The 16,112-nt window shown below is 34.9% G+C and overlaps 7 protein-coding genes across 7 annotated transcripts; 4 read left to right on the plus strand and 3 right to left on the minus strand.

Moving 5' to 3' along the window:
- Positions 1-1,337: 1,337 nt before the first annotated feature.
- On the plus strand, positions 1,338-3,515 carry RO3G_04015 (uncharacterized protein; the record flags this gene model as incomplete). The annotated part of the gene is made up of 2 exons (XM_067658605.1): positions 1,338-3,061; positions 3,113-3,515. 2 exons carry the CDS (start codon positions 1,338-1,340, stop codon positions 3,513-3,515), a joined length of 2,127 nt encoding a protein of 708 aa, XP_067514706.1.
- A 120-nt stretch (positions 3,516-3,635) lies between these two features.
- Positions 3,636-5,128, minus strand: RO3G_04016 (uncharacterized protein; the record flags this gene model as incomplete). Its single annotated transcript, XM_067658606.1, has 9 exons — positions 3,636-3,709; positions 3,761-3,817; positions 3,883-4,131; positions 4,185-4,203; positions 4,273-4,514; positions 4,558-4,621; positions 4,673-4,821; positions 4,884-5,054; positions 5,104-5,128. 9 exons carry the CDS (start codon positions 5,126-5,128, stop codon positions 3,636-3,638), a joined length of 1,050 nt encoding a protein of 349 aa, XP_067514707.1.
- A 231-nt stretch (positions 5,129-5,359) lies between these two features.
- On the minus strand, positions 5,360-6,118 carry RO3G_04017 (uncharacterized protein; the record flags this gene model as incomplete). Its single annotated transcript, XM_067658607.1, has 1 exon — positions 5,360-6,118. The coding sequence occupies one exon, from the start codon at positions 6,116-6,118 to the stop codon at positions 5,360-5,362; it is 759 nt and encodes a 252-aa protein (XP_067514708.1).
- A 743-nt stretch (positions 6,119-6,861) lies between these two features.
- RO3G_04018 (uncharacterized protein) lies at positions 6,862-7,580 on the plus strand (the record flags this gene model as incomplete). Its single annotated transcript, XM_067658608.1, has 3 exons — positions 6,862-6,946; positions 7,059-7,518; positions 7,562-7,580. 3 exons carry the CDS (start codon positions 6,862-6,864, stop codon positions 7,578-7,580), a joined length of 564 nt encoding a protein of 187 aa, XP_067514709.1.
- A 417-nt stretch (positions 7,581-7,997) lies between these two features.
- On the minus strand, positions 7,998-8,679 carry RO3G_04019 (uncharacterized protein; the record flags this gene model as incomplete). The annotated part of the gene is made up of 2 exons (XM_067658609.1): positions 7,998-8,482; positions 8,595-8,679. 2 exons carry the CDS (start codon positions 8,677-8,679, stop codon positions 7,998-8,000), a joined length of 570 nt encoding a protein of 189 aa, XP_067514710.1.
- Positions 8,680-11,216: 2,537 nt separating this feature from the next.
- Positions 11,217-12,597, plus strand: RO3G_04020 (ATP-dependent RNA helicase uap56; the record flags this gene model as incomplete). Its single annotated transcript, XM_067658610.1, has 2 exons — positions 11,217-11,445; positions 11,522-12,597. 2 exons carry the CDS (start codon positions 11,217-11,219, stop codon positions 12,595-12,597), a joined length of 1,305 nt encoding a protein of 434 aa, XP_067514711.1.
- A 488-nt stretch (positions 12,598-13,085) lies between these two features.
- Positions 13,086-13,577, plus strand: RO3G_04021 (uncharacterized protein; the record flags this gene model as incomplete). Its single annotated transcript, XM_067658611.1, has 2 exons — positions 13,086-13,277; positions 13,371-13,577. 2 exons carry the CDS (start codon positions 13,086-13,088, stop codon positions 13,575-13,577), a joined length of 399 nt encoding a protein of 132 aa, XP_067514712.1.
- Positions 13,578-16,112: the final 2,535 nt, after the last annotated feature.

Consider the following 16,112-nt stretch of genomic DNA (forward strand, 5'->3'; position numbering starts at 1 on the left):
GAGAGGTTTTTTCTAGGAAGGCCAAAGGCAGCTTTTACTGTACAAACTCGCTGTGTGTATCAGTTCTGTCCAAATGTGCTGCCAAGTTGAGAGATTCTCTGTCAGCGTTGGCAATCGGTATCGTAGGCCTTAGTACTATTTTGTTTGGCGCTCCGTTACCAGCATTTAAATCACATAAAATCAGCAACATTGAAGCTGAAAAATACATTGTATTAACTTCTCCCTCCAGATTTGAAGAGAAGACTGGCAGCTACGCAGTAGTTCTAGAGGTAAGAAAAGGATCAAGCAAGGTTGATCATCCAGAAGCAAAATTAAAATTTATTTGTCTGATAGTGACGGTGTTTTACGACGGGTCGTTTACCGTCACTCGCAAAGATCTTTATGCGTTTACCAAAAAAGGCATACCAAAATTCCTATACTTTGAACCCTTTTTTAAAAAAATTATGCTCAATTAATTACGTAAGCAAAAAGTTTAAAAACTAAAAAATGTAGAATATAGAACTGATTTTATCATATTACAAGATGGTTTATGGGATATATAGTTCTTGGGATATTCACACCCTTTTTGGAATTTTTTTTAGGATACAAATTAGTATATGCAAACAATCAATTTTAACTTTTGTTTTGAAATAGTCAAACTTTGTTTAGGAAGAATTAGTATTGCATAGTTAACGACTAAATTTTTGTTATATCCTTGATCGGGTGAATTGGCGAGTCAAATGCTAATAAAATGTTCAGGTTACAAAACAAAACTTCTATTCTTTTTAAATCGTATTAGATGAATATAGTATTCATATCGTCTTCTCTATTTTTCTATACCTAATCTATTTTCATAAGTTGAAAGCCTAGTATTTCTAATTTAATAATGATCAAAAGGTTTCTTAATCGATGTGTGTGTATGTGTTTGCAAATCCAAGTAAGAATAAATATGGTTAGAAGTGAATCAGCAAGGTTTATAATCCGAAAACTTCAGTGACGTATCATTTCAAACACAATTTTCTCTGTAGATTTACGTTTTATTTCCACTTTTTTTTTTTTTCTTGAATATTCTATTCCTTACAATGTCTAATTTACCAATAATTGAGATTGAGCATGATGTCCATGCTCCTGCTTCTACATATTATACAACGGGTGACAATGCAAGACATAGGACGAGAACTCATACGGTAAATGAAAATTCGGCATAATTTTTTGTTTACGTCGCTCATGTATGAAGTATATAGAGAAGTCATCAGTTGGGAGGAACGCCAGTGAGTACACTTGAAGGAACTCGAAGACGTCGGGCTTCACATGGTAAGTCACAATAAACCAAATGACAGAAAAGGAGGGAAAAAAAAATGTTTATTGACTTCTTCATCTTTGCAGATGACAAAAATAAAGCACGTCGATTCTTGATTGATGTTGAAGAAACACAACGCAAAATTTTGGAACAAGAAGACACGGATGGAGATTTTCAAATAACTATTAACGACTTGGGACCAAAGACAATGTCCTTAGGTACTGCTGACTCGGGTGGCTACCGAAAAATTGATATCAGAGGCACCTATATGTTATCAAACCTACTGCAAGAACTTGCTTTGGCCAATGACTATGGGAGAAAACATATTGTGTTGGATGAGGCCAGGTTGAATGAAAACCCGGTGGATCGTCTGTCTCGCATGATTCGATTTAATTTCTGGGATGGTTTGACTCGTCGTATTGATGCCGACTCCCTTGAGGTGATTTGTCCAGATCCCAAAAACAGATCTTCCAACAAGAATCCTCGTATCTATGTCCCTCATGAAGACCATGAAGCTTACGGGTTCTATAAACAAGTTGCCGAAATTCGCAAACATTTGAATTTGGAAGTAGAATATTTACCCAAAGAAATTACTGCAGATTATGTAAAGAACATCAACGACCGTCCTGGTTTACTTACTTTGGCAATGCGCAAAGTAAAAGACGAAAATGGAAACAATACCTTTGTTGGAGAGCCATTTGTCGTTCCTGGTGGACGTTTCAATGAAATGTATGGCTGGGATTCTTATTTTTCAGCCTTGGGTTTGCTTGAAGACGGTCGACTTGAACTTGTACGCAGTATGGTCGAAAATTTTGCCTATCAAATTAAGCACTATGGGAAAATATTGAATGCCAATCGATCTTATTATCTTGCTCGTTCTCAACCTCCGTTCTTGACCGACATGGCCCTCAAAGTCTATGAGAGACTTTCACCAGAAAAAGAAAACAAGGATTGGCTAAGACGTATTCTCAAATCAGCCATGAAAGAATACTGGGAGGTTTGGATGGGTGAACCGCGTTTGGACAAAAAAACAATGCTCTCGAGGTATCGACCTGATGGCACTGGTATTCCACCAGAAACAGAGGCATCGCACTTTGTTCATATCTTGGAACCATTTGCTAAAAAACATAATATAAGCTTGGATGAATTTATTGAGAAATACAATGATAAGATAATCAAAGAACCTGAACTAGACGAGTATTTTTTACATGATCGTGCAGTAAGAGAGTCTGGACATGATACTACTTATAGATTTGATAAAGTATGTGCCAACCTGGCAACGATTGACTTGAATGCACTCTTGTATAAATATGAAATGGATATTGCGGATGCTATTAGAGACTATCTGGATGATGATCTGGAGGACTTTGATGGTATTAAACAAAATGCGACTGATTGGTTAGAAAGAGCCAGACTGCGTAGGGAACGTATTGACAAGTATTTGTGGAATGAAAAAGAATCCCTTTACTTTGACTATGATACGATAAAAGAAGAGCAGACAACTTATGAAAGCGTTACCACTTTTTGGGCTCTTTGGGCAGGTTGTGCAAGTCATGAGCAAGCCCAAAGTATGGTAAAGCATTCACTTTCCAAGTTTGAAGTCATGGGTGGTTTAGTATCTGGAACGGAATCATCTCGTGGTGCCATTTCGTTAGAAAGGCCTAACCGACAATGGGACTTTCCATTTGGATGGGCTCCTCATCAAATGATGGCATGGGTTGGCTTGGATAAATATGGTATGATTGAAACGGCTCGTCGACTAGCATACCGTTGGTTATTTACGTAAGTTGAATTAACTCTTTATAGATTGCTCGTATTTAATTTTTAATGTAGAATTACAAAAGGCTTTGTTGATTTCAATGGTGTTGTTCCTGAGAAGTTTGATGTTGTTAGCTTATCGCACAAAGTTGAAGTTGAATACGGTAACGTAGGAACAGACTTCAAATGTGTCCCAAGAGAAGGCTTTGGCTGGATGAATGCCTCCTATCAAGTTGGCCTTAGTTATTTAACAACACATATGCGTCGTGCACTTGGTACATGTACTCTTCCTGATTTACTCTTTGAAAAGGCTATGATTCGTGAACATCGTATGTTTGGTATGACACCTGAAGAAGAGGAAGCTGTAGCACTTCGTCGTCGTACATCAACTATTGCTGCCAGAGCCATCACACGTAATGGAAGTATCAACGCTGCTGTTACTCGCATTTCATTATCAGACGCACCACCCAAGCAATAACGCATTATTCACATTCTCTCTTTCGTGTACTCTCAATGTATCATAAGAAAATAATAAATCATATATTTTATACAACTTGATAATAGAAAAAAAAAAAAGAAAGCCCGCTATTTTTATTCTTCATAATTTAGAAATACGTTCATCTTTCAATAGCTTTACAACTCTTTGACTGGAACCCCAACTTGATTGATAGCCTGTTGTGATAAAATTTAGCTTAATATGCGTATAAATATCTATGTATTTACCATGTGATCCATGACCATAATTGTGGCATACAATCACTTTTCGTCCGTCAGAGCAAACTGGTAATAAATTAAAGGAAATGATAAGCATAGAAAGAAAAATAATGATTTTTTCCACCTCTTACATTTAGTTTCCTTTTCGATTCGGATACCATCCTTTCGTGCAGGTCGAAAGCCTACGTTATGTGAAATGATCTTGAAGGATTCAGGGCCTTTTCCATGCGTAATTTGAGGACAAAGTTGGTAAACACGACTCAAGATATCTTTTGCAATATCTGGATCAGGAGCAGTAGCTCTATTTACAGAGTCAATTGTACCGCCACAAATGACTTGACCATCATCACGAGGAATGATATAAGTCCAGCATACGCTACCTATATAAAAACCAGTTTAGCATTTAACAATTTTTATAATTATCTATACATACCATCATCATAGTATTGTGTCTATGTGTTTATCAAAAAATACGGGAGCTTAATTTACAAGCTTATGACTTTTTATCCGTATCTACTTACCTTAATGTGAGGTGCATGAACAAGGACAGTCTGACCACGGACAGGGCATAATGTGGTGTCTTCAACATCTTTTAATTTAGATGAACCAAGTCCAGTACAATTGATAACAATATCAGCTTTTTGATATTGTCTAATGACTTGCTCAATACTTTCAACTGATTGTCTCTCGATGCGTCCTCCTAAACTTTTAAATGTCTCTAAAAGCCATTTTAAATATTTTGGAACATTGGCAGTAACTGTGCCTGTTAGTTTAGGTATACATATTGTTTGTATTAATAATCCTACATGAACTAAAACTATATCCATGAGAAGCTTCTTCGATAAGATCCTTTTTGGGAATGATTTGAAACTGTATAATATCAATAAAAAGTTCCATTTCTCTCTTTAATATATAGCTTACGTTGTCATACATCTTTTTTGTCCAGTAAGCTTCTTTATCAGACATGTCTGGGTTCCTCAAGTATTGTACCGCGTTTACTCGGATGACATGCGCTTCTGGCACATTATCAGCAAGGTAAGCAAATTCCTTTTTTGAATCAAGGTCAATTTCTATTTTCATATCAATTTTAGTTTACATGCCTTGCTTATACTTATTTTCATATAATCCTTACCATGCAATCGGTAATCATCATGCTCAGCACAAGTAATAATAGATGCACCTGCCCATGCAGAAGTATATTCAGAGGATAAATCACCAGGCAAGTGCTTTGCTATAATCAAAACATCCTTGTATCCGCTTCTCAATAAACAAATACCAGTCGTTAAACCAGATACACCAGCCCCTTTGTATATGTCGTTAGTTACGCATTACATTATCTTTTTTTTATGTACCAATAATAACTACGTTCTTTGACATTCTTTTCGTTAAAAAAAGCACGAAAAAAAAAGTATGAAAGGAACATTTTTTTTTATAGATAATCTAACATTACGATTAAAGAATATTTTTATTTTAAATTTAAAATGACATAATCACTTCTGGGATTGAATTGCCCGGGTCAGATCGAAGAGAGGATAAAAGAGTGCTAAAAACCTTTTTGATAGTCAAAAAGGGGAAAAGGAAAGGGAAGGGAAGAGGTATAAAAGAACTCTAGATCTTGTCTAGGAGAGGGTTGTGATGGCTGTAAGGGGGAGCGAGATCAAAAGACTCCAAGAAATTGAGGTCTATGAGCCCAGATTGGAGAAAGTAGTTAGTGACAGCGTTGTAAAGAGGAACCTTGAGACGGCGGAAAGCAGAACCAAGTCGTTGGAGGAACACATGTCGAGCAAGTTTAGTTTTTCTCTCAATGGATTCGTTGAGAAGCGTAGGATCACGAATGATGGAGGGGCTCAGTGGGTCAAAGTCGTCACGAATAGTGATTTTGTGTTTGTACAGCTGAAAACGGAGCTCAGGTTCGAAACCGGTATGGATAAGGAAACTGGCCATATTTCGATCTGAATATTGAATATCCAGAATGCGGCGTGTGTTAATGTGCAACTCACGAAGGTTAGCACGGAGTTGATGGATGGGGAGGCGACGGTGAATGGGAACGTGGATAAACGTGAAGCTGGAAGGAGCAGTAGGAGAGGAAAACTGCCGAGCAATGGCAGCTAAACTGTGTTTGGGTTTGGGATTCGGAAGCTTAGATACCTTGGTTGTGGGAGGAGCAGCATCATTGTTGGGGGAGCGTGGACGTTTGGAGGAGGGGGGAGTAGATTCAGAAGGAGGACTGGGTTTTATAGTTGGTGTGGGCTCAGAGGATACTTGCTTCCGCAAAGAAACGTTTTCCTGTTGCAACTGGTGTATCTTGGCATTAGCGATTGCGAGTTCATTTTGTAATCGTTGAATGGTTTGAAGATGGGTGGACATGATGAGTTATTTCCTTAAAAGGAAAAAAATTATCAAAAGTGTTGGGGAAGCGAAAGAGTTTTTAATCTAACATTACGATTAAAGAATATTTTAGCTAATACGATTAAAGAATATTTTAATCTAACATTACAGTGATTTGCATTTGAAAATAGAACTTTTGGGAAATAAAAATAGATTTTTAGTCTGGGCAAGAGAAACTTTTTCTGACAAATAGAATTATTTTCTGGCCAATAGAATTTTTTTTTGTGATCAATAGAAAAAGTTTATTAGCAGTAGAATGCTTTTAACAGTAAATCAAAACAGTTTCAGAGGAGATTTTTAACATAGGAATATCAGATTACAAAATAGAGGCTCTGATTGGCTAATTACTAAAATTATCCGTTTTTATTGGCTAGAAACCTCCTATTGGCGACACCTTTGGTGGTCAAAATCAATTTTTGACATTTCTTTATTTAAAAATGGCCCCGAAACTTCAATGCAGATTTCGAAGTTGTGTACCTCTTGGAGTCGTAATACGCCATCCGCGAGGTATTGATATTGATTGTTACCAACAGCTTCTCCTCCTAACTTGAAGTGGGGTAACGGATAACGAATGGGTAACGTGAAAGGGGTAACGAATGGGTAACGAATGGGTAACGTGAAAAGGGTAACGTGAAAGGGGTAACGAATGGGTAACGTGAAAAGGGTAACGGGTAACAGGTGAAAATTTTCTTTTTTCTCCCTTAAAAATTATATTTATTATAATGTCTACCAAAGAAAGTTCAAGTTCAAAAGATACTGGATACACCACATTACCCTTAAAATGGACACCTGGTAAAGATCTCTTAAGTAAAGACTTATTAAAAGACCCAAAAATTATGAATTTAATTATTCGCTCTCTTCTTGGTAACGTATTAATAAAACACTACTGAAATTTACCTGACTCAAATAATTATTATAGGATCCAATATACCCTCTGATGCCTACCATGTTTCCCAGTCCGAGTGGTCTAATGAAACTAGATCCGACGTAGTTTATGCTGCAAACCATAATAAAAACGAAGAATTTCCACCAGTCATCATAGAAATCCAATACATGGTGAATCAAGAATTTATTTACCGCTTAATAAATTATGCCAGCAATGCATTTGATCGTTATAAAGTCTCGCCAGTCATTCTTGTCATAGTTACCAATTCCTTTTGTAGTGCTGAATTCCAAAATCAATTCACTATCAATGAAAATAATACCTGTCTTTTAGAAGCAAGTTGTAAACTCTGGGCAAAAAAATGCGTATTCTTAACACCTGAACTTGTTTCCACTCATTTCAATGATGAAGATTTAAATCCCATGGCTGCGCTTGGCTTCTTTGTAACAAAACACAATGTAAATGAAATGCCTGAAAAGAATAGAACAGATCCTACGTATGTTTTGTTATCATCTGTTTTTAATTACATATTGTTAAAGGATGGTGCTGAAAACATAGATAAGAGTAACTTATCTTATCATTTACAACAAATCAAAAGAAATTTTGAAAGTATATTGGAAGATGATGAAGATCCTGGAGAGAATGAAACAAAAAAGTGTGTTAAAGAAGGCTTGTTTTGGGTTGAGAAGTTAGAAAATGAATTTGAAATTGAAAGTTTAAATAATCCAATAAAGAAATATACCGAAGAAGATGCTGCATTTATTGAAGAGCAAACTAAAGGCAAGAAAACAATACCATGGAAAGAAATTTTCAACAAGGGTAAATCCAAAAAGCTATTAAATTCATATACGTCGTCCAATAGTTTAAAATCTTCATATTATAACATGAAAAAAAGAAACAATAAAAAACAATAAATAAAATATGTTTATTTTTTAATTATCATAAAAGCATTTATAAACTTCCGAGAAAAACGTTTTAAAATTCTTCACTTGTGTTAGCTTCACAGGTCAAGCTTATCGTTTGAGTTTCAGAATTGTGAGAAAAAAGAAAAGTTTTATGGGGATTGGATATAAACCGACATAGGGAAATAAGCGCAGAGTTAGCTGCTTCACTGATCGAATCCAAAGAAAACAAAAGGCACTTGTTTGCCCAAAATTTAGATTCGCAAATCGCTAAAAAGGAATCATCATCAACACTGAAATCCTCTTCATTAAGATCAAATTGGCATTTAGTAGAGATAATAAGGACTGTAGGCATAAGCTTGAATTTTTCATAAACAAATCCACATTGCTTCATAGTTTCTAAAATTGTAGATTGACCAATTTCTTCGTAAAAAGCAATGAGAATTGGGAAAAACTTATTATCCTTTGAATTTGAAGAGGCGTATAGGGTATACGAGCTCTTGGTTTTAGACCACTCGGTCTGGGAAACATGGTAGGCATCAGAGGGTATATTGGATCCTATAATAATTATTTGAGTCAGGTAAATTTCAGTAGTGTTTTATTAATACGTTACCAAGAAGAGAGCGAATAATTAAATTCATAATTTTTGGGTCTTTTAATAAGTCTTTACTTAAGAGATCTTTACCAGGTGTCCATTTTAAGGGTAATGTGGTGTATCCAGTATCTTTTGAACTTGAACTTTCTTTGGTAGACATTATAATAAATATAATTTTTAAGGGAGAAAAAAGAAAATTTTCACCTGTTACCCGTTACCCTTTTCACGTTACCCATTCGTTACCCCTTTCACGTTACCCTTTTCACGTTACCCATTCGTTACCCTTTTTACGTTACCCATTCGTTACCCTTTTCACGTTACCCATTCGTTACCCCTTTCACGTTACCCATTCGTTACCCCTTTCACGTTACCCATTCGTTACCCTTTTTACGTTACTCTTTTCACGTTACCCATTCGTTATCCGTTACCCCACTTCAAGTTAGGAGGAGAAGCTGTTGGTAACAATCAATATCAATACCTCGCGGATGGCGTATTACGACTCCAAGAGGTACACAACTTCGAAATCTGCATTGAAGTTTCGGGGCCATTTTTAAATAAAGAAATGTCAAAAATTGATTTTGACCACCAAAGGTGTCGCCAATAGGAGGTTTCTAGCCAATAAAAACGGATAATTTTAGTAATTAGCCAATCAGAGCCTCTATTTTGTAATCTGATATTCCTATGTTAAAAATCTCCTCTGAAACTGTTTTGATTTACTGTTAAAAGCATTCTACTGCTAATAAACTTTTTCTATTGATCACAAAAAAAAATTCTATTGGCCAGAAAATAATTCTATTTGTCAGAAAAAGTTTCTCTTGCCCAGACTAAAAATCTATTTTTATTTCCCAAAAGTTCTATTTTCAAATGCAAATCACTGTAAAAGACCGGTTTTCCCACAGAACTAATATGGTATTATCATTTTTCTTATATTGGCAACGATTCTGATAGTGACATTGGCATTGATATCTATTATACTGAACGTGATCTAGATAGAGCAAAGCTATCATCAAACACTTGGTTAAAGATGTTAATTTAGGAGGCCGTCTAATCTTAGGTTAAAAGACTGATAATTTAAAGGCAATGTGCAGCCTCCACAAATTTACAGATCGCAAATATAAACAATAACCGGAAATCCTTTATCAGTAGTCCTAGTATCGTACCCCCAGAAAAATATGATGCTGTTCTTCATAAAAAAAATTATCTATACGATCTAACTTGCATAGAACCATCCCAGCAAATGTGGAAGATGAATCTTGTCCACTGTGCAAATTACCAGAAACAGAGCAGTATATGCTCTTTACTTGCATTCAAAAACAAGGCTTATGGAAAAAAGATCCTAATTGCAGCTCAATATTCTAGAATTAATAGTCTTTGTATTTTTATGTTGACTGCTTAAAGCATTTAAATAGTACTTTTAATAGTCTAAACGAGCATGCGGTGTCTCAAGATACCATAATTGCCCAATCTAAATCAAATGAGACGTGAAAGAAACTAGAAAGTCCCTTATGGGGGTGGGGGGCAAAAACAAAGGACAGAGGGAGGGCAAGAAGAAGCTTGTGAAAAAAAAAATCATTATTGGAAAATGAGTCTCAAGAAAGGAAGCTATGTAATAAAACAAAAGTTGAGCTCAAGCCTTTTTGGTTGGAAAGAGCTCACTGAGTAACCAGGATGTCTTCGTCAACGAAAAAGAGGGCAACAGAGTGCTGGGAAGGGCATTTGAGGCGATGGACATGTTAATCATTGTTTATTACCTTTAAACATTTACTTTAAAAATAAAATTAAAACCCAAATGAACGCGTGATGACTTAGTTTTCAGCATTTTCGCTCGGGTAAGATCAAAAGGAAATGAGTGAAAGCTAAAGCCCATTGTGGGATCAAGGGTAAAAATATTTGGGTCATTGTTTATTACACTTGTATCACTTTAAGTCCTTTTAATTAAAAAAAAGTAAAAGCAGTGGATGATTGAGCACTGTATGACATGTTGAATTTAATCTCAGTTAGTGAGCTTCTCCAGCAGGGGGTATTTTTTTTTTCTTCTTCTTGTTCAATTAAAACCAGACTTTCTTTACGTCTTATTTTATTCATCCATCCATCTTTTTATTATCCTCAACACTTCAAATTAAAGGTAAATGTCCTCTACTATGGAAGCAACTGGCTATTTGTACAAAAAATCCTCCGAAATTCGCATCGTTTTATATTCTCTCCTCTTTTTACTTGATTCCTGATGAAAACTGTTATTTAAAAAACACACCAACTTTAATGTCTGCAGAATGAAAAACGTGGTTAAATATGTCTTCTTAAAGTGTTGTTTGCTATTGACAGTCATCTTGTAAAGATGAAAAATATTGGATGAATATTCGGATGAACAAAGCATTCAGCTATACATAATCAAGCTTCGAAAAGAACGTACTTTATTGCTGTGGAAGCTTTGTAATAACATCTCTTTTGTTTTTTTTTAAAAAAAAATGGAATAATTGCTGAATTAACACGAAAACATCATAAAAAAGAGAAATTTGCTTTTCTTCTTTGGAAGGAAGGGACAAGGAGAAGAGCTCGATTACACTGTTTTTTTTTTTCATTTAAAAAAAATCAAGTCATGCACAATAGTGGAGAAACGAATTCGGAGGAAGACAGTTGATTCTTTCTATTGTTTTTAAACGCATTACTTACTCTCTCTTTTTTTTTGTCTAACTCAGTATGTCTACTGTCGATCACGCTGATGACCTTATCGATTACGAGGAAGAAGATGAACAAACTCTTCAACAAGAAACCATAGCCCCACAAACAGATATTGTCGAAGAGGAAGACAAAAAAGATAAGAAAGGTTCTTATGTTGGTATCCACTCTACTGGTTTCCGTGATTTTTTGCTAAAGCCTGAACTATTGAGAAGTATTGTCGACTGCGGTTTTGAACACCCTTCAGAAGGTACTGTAAAAAGATTATGTTCAACATCTGTTTCAACACCCAAAGTGCATCAATGTTAACATTCAGAATACGATAGTTCAACAAGAATGTATTCCACAATCTATTTTGGGTATGGATGTTCTTTGTCAAGCCAAATCTGGTATGGGTAAGACTGCTGTCTTTGTACTGGCTACACTTCAGCAACTTGAACCTGTTAATGGTGAAGTCTCTGTGATCGTTCTCTGTCACACTCGTGAATTAGCTTTCCAAATCAAGAATGAATACGCTCGTTTCTCTAAATACCTTCCTGACATTCGCACCGAAGTCTTTTATGGTGGTGTTCCTATGACTAAAGATGTTGAAACACTCAAAGATAAAAACAAGTGTCCACACATTCTTGTTGGTACTCCTGGTCGTGTCTTGGCCTTGATTCGTGATAAGCATCTGAAGTTGAGCAACGTCAAACATTTTGTATTGGATGAATGTGATAAAATGTTGGAGCAATTAGACATGCGTCGTGATGTTCAAGATATTTTCCGTGCTACACCTCATCACAAACAAGTAATGATGTTTACTGCTACTTTGGCTAAAGATATGCGTCCTGTTTGTAAAAAGTTTATGCAAAATCCTCTTGAAATCTATGTGGACGATGAAGCCAAGTTGACTCTTCATGGTCTTCAACAATTCTACAAGAAATTAGAAGAAAGAGAAAAGAATCGAAAACTGAATGATCTCTTGGATTCACTTGAATTTAATCAAGTTTGTATTTTTGTTCGTTCTGTCTCTCGTGCAAATGAGTTGAATAGAATCTTGTCGGATTGTAATTTCCCTAGTATCTGTATTCACTCTCAAATGACTCAAGATGAACGTATCAAGAGATATAAATCATTCAAGGAATTCGAAAAGCGTATTATGGTTGCCACTGATATCTTTGGTCGTGGTATCGATATTGAACGTGTTAATATTGTCATCAACTATGACATGCCTGACAGTGCTGATTCTTATTTACACAGAGTAGGCCGTGCTGGTCGTTTTGGTACAAAGGGTCTTGGCATTACTTTTGTATCAGATGAAAACGATACTCAAGTATTGAATGATGTTCAAAGTAGATTCGAAGTCAACATTTCACCTCTTCCTGAAGATATCGATATCAACACTTATATGACTTCCTAATTGTTTACTTTCTTTCTTTTTTTTTTTTTTTTGTTGTACATTTTGTGAACGACAAAACTACTTTGCGTAATAAATTTTTTTATTTTCCGTTGTCCAATCATAAACATATGTCTACGAAAACCTTGCATTGTTTTTATTTTAATTTTTTTTATTTTATTTTTTTTAGTTCTTTTTCATGTTTCGATTATCAACCAAAGTTTATCATCCAACCTTAAACATATTAAAGTCTTACCCTCGCCTATCTCGACCTACTAAACCGTTTGATACTAAAAGTATTGTAGTTTAATAAAATGACACAAGTGATTAATAACTTTTTACAGGATTATTCAAACAAAATGTTACCAATAAATATCCTGTCTCGGTTAGTGTATCCAAAGTATTGCCTTTGGCTGCCTTTAGTACTACAGTCACATCTTTTTTGTTGAAGAAGCCAGTACACTGTGAAGGTATAGATATTACGCGATTGAATTATAGAGTGGTTATTAATCATGTATTTAGCGGTTTATGCAAAAGATACCATTCAGACCGACAAAATCATCACAGCTTCTACCAAGAAGCCACTGATTCGTAAAGGTGAATTGACCTTTGGTACTTTTCTCGGTTTGTGTACTGGATTTTTGATTAAAAAGGTTGGTAAAATTTTTGCAATGTTTGTTGGCACAGTTTTCGTATTCATGCAGGTAATAGTTTTTTTTTTTTTTTTTAAAAAAAAAAAAAAAAGGAGCAGAACAGTAGCAAGTGCTTCTTTATGCTAAAAGAAAGATAATTTATAGTACTTGTCCAGTGAAGGATATATCACTGTTCATTGGGACCGTTTTGAAAGAAGATACGTAAACACCTTAGATTTAGATAAAGATGGAAGAGTTACAACAAGAGATATTCAATCCAAATGGCAAAAATTCATGAATATCTTGACAAACAACATTCAATTCAAATCAACTTTTTTAGCAGGATTCTATGTTGGTATTCGCTTTGGATAATAAAAATGGTTAATCTATTGTCATAATGTGGTATCTTTATATTTTTTTACAGTGTTTTGCGATTGAAAATACAATTTTTAGTCTCACCAATGCGATTTTTTGAGATCAGTAAACATTTTTGACAATCAATACAAAAAAAAAAAAAAAAAAAAAAAAAAAAAAAAAGAAATATATTTTTGTATTGAGAGCTTTTTAATACTTAGTTAGTGAGACTTATCTATTATATCCAAATCCTGGTTTACTGTTTGTTTGCTTATATCTAAAATGGTTGGCATTTTGACTTTGATGTCGGTCTTTCTTTTTCATTAAATGTATAGCGTTTTTTATTTATACAATATCTTTGTTAAACAACCGTATTACCATTACCGCGGTACTTTTTTCTTTACATTACGTATCATGCAGCCTATGTGTTCAACCATTCACGATCTGTAAAGACGGCGAAAGTAGTGATCTTCTAGGAAATATCTTTGTATTTAACTTTTATCCAGAAACGAGGGGCGGCATATCCATGAGCTGGACTACTTGATCACACATTGCTATTTGCCATCTAACTATGGCTTTAAGGAAGTCTAGCAACGTAACAACGATATTTCTGCCGCAAAGGCTCAGGATATCAAAGTAATCTGAAGTTCCTTTGTACCATCTAGGTACGAGCGTACGTTGACTGCCTATTACCTGTGTGCTGGTTGGTGGTAACAGGTAGTATCCACAAGCTTAAATTATTTACTTAATATTGAAAACTGAAGTTGTTAGCTGCTAAGAACTATATTGGAATACTTAAGTTTTCAAGTTAACTGGCAAATCCGTATCACAAACATAATTGTATACATCTCTGAAGCTATTAGCACTAGTTAATGAAATTATTGGTCAATCTACGCATTATTAGTGAATGAATGATGATTTTAGGTACATACCCCTACCTTCTTCACTGCTTTTACTCTAAAATAGACGTTCTTAGTTATGAACATCTTTAAATTTTAGAATAGAGAAACATAGACATATTTTTAATATTCTCAATTTCTAGTGTAGCATTACATTACTAATTATTTACTGAAATTATCTTTTGCTATTCTTCATGTAAAAGGTGTTCCGAATATGTACCAGAAACTCTTGTACATAAAATGTAAGTTTCTTAAAACGATTGTAATCAGCGTTTGGTCTTATGAGGTGGGATTGTAGCTGCAATTTTTGGCATCTTCGCTTTTGTCTTCTAGCATGATAGATCATATTGTAAACTTTTTGAATAACGCCTATCGAATTCTTGCAGCTTTCATAGTACATGAAGAACCGACTACGGCTCAGTAAAAAAGTTATTCAACACCAGTAGTTCATCGAACTATTAAATGCAGTCTTTTTGTGTTAAACGCGATTAAAAGTTATGCAGCTCTATCCCAAGACTAAACAGGAATCCTGGTGCAGAGTTAACATCGTCTTTGAACATTTCGTAATCAGAAAAAAAGAATAGAATGCGTTTCCTGTACATAATAGTGAAAAAAAAAAATTAAATTTAATAAATAAAACACTCGAGAGACGATTGACATTGTTGATTTTCCTTTGCTTTGGCCGAATTTTGCTATCACATCTTCCACCGATAAAGTTAAATAATTTAACCTCAAAAGATTCTCTACCAATTCTACATCTTTAGCAAGCAAATTCTTTTTTAATGTAGGATATGTAACCATGCAAATTCGCTTTAAGATATAATGTTTTCTACTGGTCTTTTGTAGGCATACAATGTATTCTCCAAACCCTAGAAATAAGATATAGTCGAATGTTTAGTTTTCTGTGTAGTAATATTTACCAAATACTTGAAATGTTGGCAGTCTAACATCGCTTTGGTCTCTATGATAAATTTTCAATATTTTTTCCAATTGATTGATTCCATTTCTGACAAGCTTTAGCTTGTCATTGTAATATTTGGTAAGCATGACGGATCTGTCAAATTTGCCATTGGTAGCATCATAGGATTCTTTGATACAGTTTGTCAACAATCGAACGTCCATTCGCGGTCTTTCGTCCGAGCTCAAAGACTCGGTGTCACCCCTAAAAAATTAATAACTCGTTTTATGATAAATAAAAAAAAATTACCTGTGGAATAGGCGTGTTATTTCTCTCGATTAATAAAAGTAATAAAATAAGTCGAAAATCGATGAGTCTCTTGAACCTCTTTATTAAGGACGAGAGAGAGAGCCCATTCAATACAAACTACGTCTTAGAATATAATAATGTGATTTAGGGTCCGAGGTAGTACGGTATAAATTGTGTGGGCTGTTTATCGTATATAGCACTTTGGGCTATATATGATATACAGTCAAATTATTAGTTTAAGAATCTTTTGAGTGATCTCACACGACATTAAGAAAATTACTAAGGTAAATACGACATTACCAATGCAACCAAACCCGCGTACCCACAAGTAAGTGCTTTATAATTGTTCCCCAAAAATAAACGATATAGCCACATTCTGAATACTTTTCGATCTTGCTCTTGTCAAAGAGCTCAGCTATCAAATGGTGACTTTCAAGACTAGAAATT

The sequence above is a fragment of the Rhizopus delemar genome, genomic scaffold (assembly GCF_000149305.1).
Source record: "Rhizopus delemar RA 99-880 supercont3.2 genomic scaffold, whole genome shotgun sequence".
NCBI classification, from domain to species: domain Eukaryota; kingdom Fungi; phylum Mucoromycota; class Mucoromycetes; order Mucorales; family Rhizopodaceae; genus Rhizopus; species Rhizopus delemar.